The following is a 12961-nucleotide window of genomic DNA, read 5'->3' on the forward strand; positions in this document are numbered from 1 at the left end:
TGACCTGCGTCACGATCGGTTGGTTTGAAATGTATCTAGGCCCCTCTGATTGGCTGTTCTGTGATTTACTTCAGAGATACTTGTTCTGCACAGTGATTGGTGCAATGTTAGCACTGCAAAGCATCCAAATTCCCTTATACTTTTTCTGATGTAAAGATTTCGTGCTTCTGATGACTTTATGTGAAGAATATTGGCTTTTAGAACAGTGTTTGCTGCTCTTTTATGTGTTTTGTTCGTACATTGATACAAAAAGTTATTAATAGGCTCCGGATTTTTAGGTTCGAACCTATTTTATTCCTGTACAGTGAATGCAAAAAATTCGTGTTTTCTTTACATTTCAAGTTGCTATAAGTAGAACTATATTAGTTTTATAGGACCTAAAATGTCCTAATTGGGGGGTTAGGACCTAAAAAATCCTAAATTAGCTTTAATAACATATAACGTCCTAAGTGATTCTTTATAGTTATTTTTAATTTGAAAAATACTTTCAAACACGTAGTCAACCAGTTTTCAACAATGCAATAACAAGGTTTCCTTCACACTGCATGTTTCTTCGTAATTTGCGGCTGCGATTGTGAATAAGCGGGGCATCAAGTTTATTTTTAGCAACAACAGGTGCGCGGTCATTCGATCCGCGTAGCAGAAATCATTCGAGAATTACACCCAATCGTCAACGACATAATTTCATTTGTAAAGAAGGTTTTCTTGAAAGCTCCTAACAGAGTGGCTACCTTCAAGGATATGCTTCCAAACACACCACTGCCACCACAGCCCGTTGTGTCCCGTTGGGGGACGTGGCTCTCAGCAGCACTGTACTATGCAGATAATTTTGAAAGAATTGTTCAGGTAATCGATTCGCTCGACGAGATTGAAGCCGCTTCAATCCCGTCTGCAGAAGAAGCACTGAAGTCACAGTTTGCTGTACAACAACTAAGTTACATTAAAACCAACTTTTCTCATCTGCCTCAAGCCATCACTGAATTGGAGAAGAAGTCTCTTCCACTAACAGAAGCTCTTCAAATTCTTCAAGAAGTGAAAAGGAAAAAAAGTACCTGGGGAAGTTGGAACAAAACTTGCGGACAAGTTGGAGGCGGTTTTGAAACGCAGTCCTGATTTCACACAGATAGAACTAGTGGGCCAAATTCTTCGTGGAGACAATGTCCAAGAAAATTTGCTATGGAATCCCGAGGAATTAGCCAGTATGAAATATGCGCCTCTTACATCGTGTGATCTGGAACGCAGTTTTTCTGCATTCAAGAGAATTTTGTCAGACGACAGGAAAAAGTTCACAACAGAAAATCTTGCCAAATATTTTGTTGTTCAGTGCCATTATAGAGAGTGAAGTGACCACTTTTTGCCCTATAGAAAACATGAAAAGTGCCGGAAAAACAATATTTGAACATTCGTATTTCCTCAGTGTATCGTTAGAAAAGTGAAGTGATATTTGTGGTGGTGTATAAAATTTCAAATATAAGAAAACTGACCAAAAAAAAAAAAACTACTATTACTATAGTACGACAGGCCATACATATGTTAAACTATATTTCAGCTATCAAAAAAAAAAAGTCCAAGGTAGAAGAGTTTTATTATTTTTATTACGCTGAAGACTGGTTAGCATAAAGCTTACTAAATTAAGGTTACCATTTAAGTATGAAATAGCTAACAAAGTGTTTAAAGTGTAGTAATATTCCGTTTTCAGTAATATAACGCTAAAAATCCTAAACGGTGTTTTTAAAAACCTATAAAATCCTAAAATGCACTTTTTAAAATCCTAATTTGAATTTTTTGGGACCTAAAAATCCGAAGCCTAGTTATTAATCTGTGATTTTTCGGAATCAACCTCGTGGCTCCTTTCGCACTGACACCATACTATAAGACAAGTAAATTTCTGGTGGAGGTGGTTTTCTTGTCTCTTTCACTTTATATTTCTTCTGCCGGGTGGCGACACCACACGAGATAAGACGTCAAATTTTGTCCGGATCGTAACTGAACAGTCGAACCAGGTTGAGAGGATCTTCAGATGAGAGAACCCCTGTCAGGTTATGAAATTTGATTTGTTGTTGAGGAAGGTATGTATGAATCGGTTTCAGAGAAGTGGCCACTGAAAACCTACAATCACATAAACAATTATAGGTTTTCGTGTAGAACGAGCGTTGTTTCCATGTGTTCACGATTGGTAAATTCTTCTTTGTTTTGTGATGAATTCTGTTGATGTGGTCTGTTCTGAGATAAACCGTCAGCATTCTTTTTTATGAGGTTATTGTTAATATTTAATGAGATCGTCTTTGTAACTGCTTGTGCTCTGTATGAATGTTTAATTTGCCTAAAAGTGTTCTTAATTGGGATGACATAACCTTCTGTGTTGGAGGTAATCACTTAATCGTAGTCTTTCGTCCCATTTTGAGATCTATTACCCTTCTTGACGCGACGTAGCCTCTGTAGACTTCCCTTCCCTACGATGGATGGTATCAAGAATCCCCTCTATTACTATGATCATTGTATGATCAGTATGACCTCCAATACTAGAAAATTTACTAGTACGTTTAGGGATAGTCCCAGTCGACCTATCAAATCTCGTATAATCCTTATTAATAGGGGCATCAGAAGATACCGGAATCACTTTTTCAAATAAGTCTTCTAACATTTCTCGTAACTTTTCAATTCCCAAAAACAATCTATCAATTCTATCTATATTTAGAGGTGGAGTTTCTACACCAATCCGGATATATAATCTGACGTTACCTTATCTCTATGTATACCTTCGGCCATGTTTAACATATAGTACTAACAGCAAGGGCACTAACATAAACTAATTCTATATTAAAAAAACTCAAATTGGTGAGATTGACTTCAAACCTATTATATGTAATGTATCATAAACGCCCCACCGGAAGTCAAGGAAGGCACTGTGATACTAATTAGATCATTTAATAACAAGAAATACTTCACCGCATCATAGCAGCAGCATATACGACACATACATAACGGCACGTTATTAGATTGGATACCCACCTCAGGCAGATATAGTATAACCCAGAGGCTTTTCAAAATCAAAATGTTATCCTCATTTAAAATGTATACCAATGAACAATTTTTTAGCGAGATAATAAGGAACAAGTAAACAACAAAATATATATGTAAATGAGTGAGGCTCATATAGAACAGGATTTATATATATATAACCTCAAATCCCAATTTCAATTAATCTCTATATAACACCTATATGTAACAGTAGGTTATATCAAATTACCAAAAATAATTAGATGTATTCATATATTAAGTTAACGTTACTTTTACCTGTAGAAGAAAAGTGCAACTTCAAATGGACAATTTGAAAGCGAAGTTTTCACCGGCAGGAAGTTTTCACAAGCACAAAATAGTATATATTAACAAAAGAGACACTTTAGAAAACAGAACTAAATAACTGAACACTTCTTGAGATCGATCCATTCCCTCGTTGCCCATTGAATTGCGAAGCACAATTTTACACTTAAAAATAGTAAAACCAATCTGCACCCGATTTGAAGTCAATCTGACAAACGCTAGAAGGAATTCAAATCACGGAGCAAGATATGTCGTCATATCATATTCAATAGTACCAGAACAGTAAAAAAATAATTCAAAATTTAACTAACTGAACAAAAGGTGAAAAAATATATAATTTTAGAGATATTCAAGTAGAATGCACTACACCTCCCAAATATTACCTACTTTTTTTTTTTTTTTTTTAAACCGCCAACCTTCCTTTAAATTCTCTATATAGCACCTACCAGATATTGTTTTCATTTCCGTTGTTTCTACAAAATACCTTCAAGATTTCAATAAACTGAACATTATGAAGTAATAAAATAAACAAAGAAAGTTCATAATAATTTTTGAGTTAAATATCATCTACACTAAAACAAGTAACTAAAATCTACTCATTACTTCTAATACATGTGCGCTAATGTATTTTTGTCAATATGCGTTACATTTTTCCCAAGTTCGATGAGGAAGACAAGACAAATTCTGAGAGGTTCATTTAACAACCAAACGAATTAACGAAACATAATTTAATCTTAGCTTCATAATTGTTTGACAGAGATAAGTCGATGATAAACTCATCATAATGAACAAATAATAAAAACAATATATCTCAGAATAATGTCATGTGTCAAATTTATTAGAAGCAGACTTCCTTGCTCAATAAGAAGATATCTAATCATGCACAATATGACCTACTTTTATTTAACTCAGGAAATATAATGAAAGGCTAGTAAGTTTACGTATTGTGATTAAGGACGTTCATCATTGATTTTTTAAAAGCAAATGTTTATTGCTGTACAACATTTGCAACAAGGCTAATCAACCATCTTATCAATTATTTCATTATGGTTAAATTTAATGTTTAACAGGTTTGTAGCATTTATATGTATATATATATCATGTTACGGGATAAGATGTTAGAACTGGCAACTTTATTTATATTTAAATTAGTTACTTATTTATTAAGAGTTTAACAGGCTTTACTGTTAAAATTTATTGCCTGTTAAATGTTATTCACGCTAACTATTAATATTGCCAGCTTAACATTGTATTTTTAACAAAGAAAATCTAATTACCTTTTGTTTGTTTTATTATAAATAAGTTTTTGTATTTTTAAACAATATGTAATAAACATTAGTAACATTTTTATTATCTTTTTCTCCTTAAGTTTTACACGCGTTAGCTGAAATTTTCTTTTGTTTAAACTAAATATGTTTTAATAAATTTCTTTTTACTAGGCTTTTATTGTTATACACCAACTTTATATTAATGTTTGCTACGCTTATTAATTTAGTAAAGATTAATATAATAAACAAAGTATTGTTGTTAAGTAATAAATGCTTTAAATTTTAAAAGTTGCTTCTTTCTTGTTTTTGTTTATGTAATCCTAACAACATTAGGAACCTAGTAAAAGTTATAGCTGCTTTATGTTGTATCATCAATAGGTAAATATATATACTTTAGCTGTGTCAAATTGGTAATTAAATGTGCATGTCATTCAATAAGCGTTACCACTTTTGCTTTTCTGTAACGTTAAAAAGGCAATTAAAACAAATACTCTTAAAAACTTAATCATGGTCATTTGGGCTTTTGGTCTTTAAAAACTTATCCACTTCAAAAGACACATCAACATTATCGTGCCCTCAGTCCGATGTTTGATGCCTTGGTCAATTGTCAAACAAGTCTTATAAAAATCTTCGAAACGCCTCAAGCTTTAAATCTACGCCTATCATCACCTAAAAGTAGAAAAGAAATCTACATTATATAAGGGTCAAACTATTCGAAACAAGTTGCAAATCCTTGCTCTACCATATATTCTTTTAACGTCCTTATAACTTTACCACTCAATATCATCAAAATAATGTGTTTCATTTTAACCAAATTAAAAATTGTTATCCCGCACCTCTTCCGTGACTCTCTCGGGTTTCATCTTAGAAATCGGGCGCATCTTGGAGTAAATGGTCTGCATACCAAAATATTTCACTTTCCCATTGAGCTTGTCATTGTTTATCACCGTGTTAATTTGATTCAGATAGAATGACTTTCCTCGATCATCATATAATATTATTCTATGAATTGGTTGAGTTCATTTAGAGGTGTTAGATAAAGGACGGAAAAAAGAATAAAATGTCGTAAGTCAACCAGTTAGACAACCAGTGAAAATTAAATAATACTCTTATTCTACTTGAGACCTCATATGTTTTGGATCTACAGTTGAAGTGGGATCCATGGAAACATGTGAGCGAAACAATATTTCGAATTGAAGCTCACAAAACAATACCAAGAGATCTATTGCATGTAAAGGAAAATTTAAAATATCACTCCTTAAAGCATTTATACAAGATTATCATACACAATTCACTGTTGCCTGAGAGTCCAAACTATACAAAGCGTTTACCAAAATAAACTATTCATACGATTTGGAAACTGTAAACGGTAAAGAAGGAAACCTTTATACGTACCTCATATATTATTTGTGTAGCTTCATTGCATTCGTATCTAAGTAGCTATGTATTTTAGAATTTTCTACACGTTATCCAAGCATAATGTATCTATTCCAATGACAATTGGTTTTTCATTTGCATGTTTATTCAATATATGTAGAATATATAGTGCTATAGTGGCCTTCTGGATGTTTCTAGCACTAAAAATTGCAATTAATTCTTCTTCTTTTTCATCTCAATCAAAGGTTGATGGACAATATGGAAATTTTAAAACTTTTCACACTCTTGAAAGGGATGCTTTATACTTAAAAATTTATATTATTATTATTATTATTATTATTATTATTATTATTATTATTATTATTATTATTATTATTATTATTATTATTATTATTATCTTTTGAAGGTTCGTATGATTTATATTTACTTGATAGCATTACGTGTTGCTTAAGTTTTTGTCCCTATGTAGCTCATTAAGAAATATCATATTTCCTAATAATGGTATTCATGCTAAGTAACTTTGAATGTTAATTTGTTAATTTCCTTCCCTCAAAGTTTATCGTCTCTCCCTATTTTAAAGTACTGGCCACAGGTCTGAGGTAGCATACTTCATGACACCATAAACCAAACCCGAGTCTATAAGAACTCAAGTATTCTTTCACATTTCCTATAAGATTAGGTATATGCATCCCCCAATACATACCTAATATATGTATATCATCGATGCAAAGATTAATTAAATATAATATAAATTATATTATTATTTTACTTTCAGATGCCTATTTTGGAGACTATGAATCATTTGTACCTGATACTTACAATTTACATTCTTAGTATGGGTTCAAGTGAAATAAGGTATAACAATACAACCAACAATCACTTAAACAATCTTTTGAACATGCTTATACATAGGGAAGTTCATAATGATGATTGTATAGTGATAATAGAACAAATTAGAAATATTGTTGTAATAGATAATTACATAAACGAGATAGTCAACAAGACGCCATATATCTTACTTCGATGGAATACAGATGATACTTCAGAAAAGATGTTACGAATGGTTATTGTAGCATTGAATTTAGGTTGTGATAAGTTTGTTCTTTTTCCGGAAAATATTGTTGAAGTATATTATCTTATACGTGAAGCTGTAGAACAAACTATACAGAGAAAATCAAGAAAATTTATCAGTGTTATTAGACACAAGAATGAAAATTATCAACTCTTGCTTTATCATAAATGGATGAGTATATTTCCCTATTCCTATGTAATAATTCCAAAAGATTCCTATGATATAAATGCATCAAGTTCTTTTACTATTTTAGCTCTCAGAACTGGTAACAACTTACAACCAAACAAGTTTGAAGTAGTATTGACGTTTGATCAAAATTCGATCACTTCTGAAGTTGACGTTTTTAGTAATCAATTGGATCTTAATGGAAAATTAATGAATTTATTGTTATTTCCATACATGCCATATTCAATACAATACGAAGGTAATTATGATGGATGCGATTATCAAATAATGTTAGCATTTGCCCAGAAATACAATTTTACATGGGAAGTTCACTATTTTGACAAAGAATGGGGATCTGTGACTGATAATGACTCCGTTTTATCCTTTTACGGTAAAATTAAAAGTTTTAAATATCCAGCAGTGGTACCAGGAGATTATGTGTATCTTCAACTCTACAATAATTTTGATATATCTGTTCCGTACGTTGAATCTAGTATTCATTTAATGACCACAAAACCAAAACGAAAAAGCCATTTGTGGTCAGTATTTGACCCATTTTCATGGTCAGGTTGGCTAACCGTTTTATCTTTCGTAAATTTGGTTTCATGCTCTTTCAGTACGATTTTGCGTCTGATAAGATATCTCAGAATATATAGTGGTAAAAGTTCCCATTATGCATTTTCTTACGCAATTATTTATGCAATCAGTATTACAGTTGGAATTGGTATCTCTGAAAATAATATATCCGCTGTTCGTCATCTGGTAACTTGGTCTTTCTTGGCGTCTATGCTTTTAATTACTGCTTACAATTGCAATCTAATATCGTACTTAACAATCCCGTTATATGAAGATCCGATCGATACATTACACAAATTTGTTTCATCAGGTATGAAATGGGCTGTGGAAGATATAACATGGATTGAAATGTTGGACGATTCAAAAGATGATCTTCTAAATATAATGAGTGAAAGATCTATATTAGTTGAAAACAAAGACGAGTTGAACGAATATGTTAGTAGTGGACAAGTAGCGGTAATAGGTGAAAAATTGTTTTCTGGTTTCATCTCCAATGTGGATTCCTTGAATATGAAAAATCTAAAAAGCTTATATTTGGTGAAAGAAAGTTTATTTCGTTTCCATGGTTCATTTCTATTTCTGAAAGGATCGCCGTTACTAAATAAATTTAACGATTTATTACGTAGTATTCGAGAAAGTGGTTTACACATTTACTGGGCAAATGAAGTAGTTTTGAAGACATTACCACTTTACGTTACTCATACGCTTCGTAATCAGTTTACTCTAAAGATAGAAGAAAACTATAGTGAACTAGCAATAGATAACGTGTGTGGTGCTTTTATTCTTCTCCTAATAGGATATTGTATAGCTATCACAGTGTTTACTATAGAGTTGTTACGATTTCGTAACAAAAGTTAATGTAAACTAGAAACATGAAATCGAATTATGTATAATAATTACATCTTATGTAATTTATAGAACTTAAACATGAGTTTATTTGTAAAAGGAAGCTTTGGTTATTTTACGATGGGTACTCAATCCAATTTACAAAAATATAACATTCTGCATGTATTATAGTATAATTTTCAGTCTGTAATTCTTTTTAAGAAAACATTGTGGCTAGTATTACTGTAAATATTGTTAATCATATTTCAACAATTATACACATTTTGCAGCGAAAATACAATAGTCCTAATTATGGAGGAAGGACGCACGAAGCTGATAATACTAGCACTAGCACTAGCACTAGCACTAGATGATACACTAGCACGACAGGCGCCAAGTATGTGTAAAACAAGGAAGATAACTTTCTTTTGTTAGATGACTTCCATATGGCCTTCTGCTTGTGACATGATGTGAGAAAAACGAAAAAAGGCGTGTTTGAAAAACAAAGTAAGATAACTTCTTATCTATCAAAATACTATTAATTTACATTTCAAAAATTGTACTCTTTATCTTGTAAGTTACAGACAAAAATATAAAAAAAGTAATCCCTCTGGCCATGAATAGTACTTTGCTGTTAATTTAGAATCTTGTAAATGTTTGAACAAAAATGAACTTAGACTGGCACAGTGAGTAGGACAAAGCGAAAAGATACCCACTTCGCCCGGGTAGTTTAACACTTCTTGTGAGATTGAATTTGACAAAACTTGTACTTTACAGAGGGCAATAAATTAACTTAAAATTGGCGAAAATGAAAGTACAAAGATAGATTTCTAGTAACCAAGACCAGACAAAATGTGGATGAAGCCGATATTTTCGCAATCACAAATAAATTACTGAAGTTTCTTCCATAAATGGTAAGTAAGTATTGAATCTCGCACTGAACATTCTCAATTCAAAACAACAGTGTGCTAATGTAGTGCATCTAGTATATTCATTTCATTGTACTTCATACTTGCCGTAAGAAGATGCAAGATGGGTTTTGGACGTATGGTGCTTCACCCGGCTCACATCGGACGTGTACACACAGAAGTTGGATTAACGCCGATGTGTTCAAATTTTTAAATTATTTGTAGGAAAAAGTACATCCAACAAATGAGAAAGGGATGCCTCTTCTGAACAATCTAGAGGCTCACAAATATCATCTAGCCTTCTAATACGCCCCGGCAATAGTTTAATTTTCCTATTATTTATTAATCATACTACTGACAAACTATAACCACTGGACTTGTTTGTGTTTCCCACGCTAAGGAAATTCTTTGAAAATAAATAAACACTTTTCAAACTTAATAACCTGGCGGAATCATTAATAAATATGGCTTCTGCAAAATCTTTACACCACCTTATATGAAATCAGTGTTTTTTCAAAATGTGATTTCTGGATTTACAAAAGCGTGTATTTTTCCTTTGAATCCCAATACATGCACTGAAACATATTTTGCTCCCTTAATAGTGCATTATGATTCGTCAGTAAAATGCAGAATTTCCAACGAATATGTGTCCAGAACAAGGAATTTGCCAATCATATTCATTCTTCTACTTTTTCAGCTTCATAGACAAATTTAAGTTCAACACTGGCGTATGAAGGAATTGATTGCTGGATACAATGTATCACTTATGAAACATGGGGACATGAAGGATGCATACTTTACAGTGGCTTTGGGTTCCACTTCTGTGATGTGTATCACGAATAGTGAAGTGAAAGTTCAGGCTAGCTCATATAAATCAATGACGAGAATACCAAGATGACCAGCCTTTAAACCAATGTAAAGAATACCAATCTTTAGACCAGAATACCAAGATGGTACACAATACTTATGACCCACAAGTAATAAACAGAATCTAAGAGTAAAAATCAATGCTAGGTTTTTATCCTGGAATAAGTTTCTAATAGTATTACATTAAAACGAAGTATGTAATAGTAAAACACATTTTCTGTTACATTTTCTCTGTTTTCTAAAAGTTTCAGCTCACCGTAAATCATTATTCACTTTGCCTAGGCAGTTTTGAAAAGTGACAAGATACAACACGTCTGTTTCTTCATTAGGCTACACATCAACAGAAAAATCTGATACTGTCTTGACAAAAATGCCATTCAAACTTCGTAATATTTAGACGCCTTCTCTTGGAATACATCTTCTATGGTATAGACCACAATTTGTAGTCCATAGATGATACCTATATCAATGTTGTTTTCATGACTTGCCTGAGTTTGCCTCTCATCTTTTAATATTCCTTCCTTAATGACTTGCCTGAAATTGAACATCATCTTTTAATATTCCTTTCTTAATGACTTGCCTGAAATTGAACATCATCTTTTAATATTCCTTTCTTAATGACTTGCCTGAAATTGAACATCATCTTTTAATATTCCTTTCTTAATGACTTGCCTGAAATTGAACATCATCTTTTAATATTCCTTTCTTAATGACTTGCCTGAAATTGAACATCATGCATTAATATTCTTTTCTTAATGTGTGAAGAGTACTGGGAAATAAAGATGGAAGTCATATTTTCATATTTCTGAGATATCAGCATTTAAATGGCAGGACATTCTTCCTTCTTACATCTCCCATGCTCCTCAAAATATGCTTTACATTGTGGTTAAAGCTTTCGTGAGTACCATACGTCCAGAACCTTCATGCTGCCTCTACAGATTGGGACCATAAAATAAAAATCATCAATAATCAAAAATAGACTTCCATCGTTCGTCGCGCTCACTTTTCATTTATTGGCACTTAAATGAAAGATTAAAATTTCTTAGTTTAGTTCAAACTATGGATATTCAATTTCATTTTTCCCTTCATATACTTAATTTTTACATAACCTTGAAGGGTTCACTTACTTGTGGAAGCACTGTAAGAGAAGTCTATCATTCGTACATAAGTATAGTTTACTTTCTATTGTTTACTTCAAACATATTTAAGTCAATATTCAGAAACAGACATTCAATGCAGCAGATACCTATGATAACTTTTGGACATAAAAGAATGACAAAGTCATTGATAATCTTTATGCTCCTTATGACCAAGATTTGAAGTCCTCATGACATATGGCCTTGATGTTGAAGTAGAGAATTCAGTGGCGAAAATAATAAAAGGTTTACCGTTCTTCGTGGTGAGTTTGAAAAAGCTATATCGAGTTTAGGAATGGAAAGGCAACCGGAATAAATAATATACCAATCGAATTCCTTAAGAATATGATAGACAAGAGCAAGAGAGATTTATTCCAATTCCCCATTGAAATATATGAAACATGCGAGTGCCAAAAGATTTCCTGCGGACGACCATGATACCAGTAGGTAAGAAATCGAACCCAGAGAGAGGTAAAGGTAAGAATTATAAAACTGTTTGTCTATAACAGGCATTGATGAAAATTTTCCGATTCATAAAAACATGCTCTACTTATTCCTACATCGTTGTACAGCCGTGATGTGAGGTGGAAAATTTTCTTCTATATTTTTCCGGAAAATTTTCCGTTTTTAACAAATATCAATGATCAAGTAACAATTCCTCAGTATTCATAAAATTGATTGAATTTATGTATAGAAATGTTAAAAAGTGAAAGATCATTTAAAGAATTTGAAAATTTTCATTTTCAGTACTATGTAGAAATAAGTGGAACAACTTTTCATGAATCGAAAAATTGTCTGTCCTGTACAGTGATGAAAATCGAAAATGTAAGAAGAAATTGAAAAGAAACCTTTGTGAATTTTTGAATTTCAGAAACAGAAAATTCCACTATTTCTTCACATGTAGGCCTGCTTATGTAATGAAATAATACATAAAATTTCTTTTTGAAGATTATTTTCATAACAGAAAATAATATATATATATATTTTATTGTGTTTAACACTTGGAAATCATAATTTCAATATTGGAATGTTGTATAATTAACATCTTAGAGCAGATATTCGTATTGCCTAGAAATGTTATTATACATGTCAATCTTATTATGTATAAAATATATTAGAAATAATGACGATTCGATAGAACAAGTATATATATATATATATATATATATATATATATATATATATATATATATATATATATATATATATAATACGATTTTTATTTTGTAAATTAAAATGAAATTACTTGTTGCTTTTAGAACGCAGCGCTAAGCGCTAATAGTGCAGCTTTTTATGTTTCTTTTATTATTTTATTGGAAGAACAACTACACAAATCAGCTTTCTGATTAGTTATATTTCACTTTCTCTTCTGAATGAATATATGAATAAATAAATGTTTATTTCCAGAAAATGGTCAGTATTTGCTTTCATGAGTTACTTAAA

At 31.8% G+C, this 12961-nt stretch overlaps 1 protein-coding gene across 1 annotated transcript; it reads left to right on the forward strand.

The window, feature by feature from the left end:
* The first annotated feature begins 741 nt into the window (after positions 1–741).
* On the forward strand, positions 742–8640 carry LOC145685655 (uncharacterized). The gene is made up of 2 exons (XM_081758046.1): positions 742–1083; positions 6745–8640. The coding sequence occupies exons 1-2, from the start codon at positions 742–744 to the stop codon at positions 8638–8640; spliced, it is 2238 nt and encodes a 745-aa protein (XP_081614172.1).
* The last annotated feature ends 4321 nt before the right edge of the window (positions 8641–12961 follow it).

Source organism: Thermobia domestica, chromosome 5 (assembly GCF_964235325.1).
Source record: "Thermobia domestica chromosome 5, izTheDome1.hap1.1, whole genome shotgun sequence".
NCBI classification, from domain to species: domain Eukaryota; kingdom Metazoa; phylum Arthropoda; class Insecta; order Zygentoma; family Lepismatidae; genus Thermobia; species Thermobia domestica.

Coding starts and splice junctions, on each gene's coding strand:
- LOC145685655 (XM_081758046.1), top strand. CDS start 742: ATGCTTCCAAACACACCACTGCCACCACAGCCCGTTGTGTCCCGTTGG. Junction 1,084..6,744: donor GGAACAAAACTTGCGGACAA/GTTGGAGGCGGT, acceptor TTTTACTTTCAG/ATGCCTATTTTGGAGACTAT.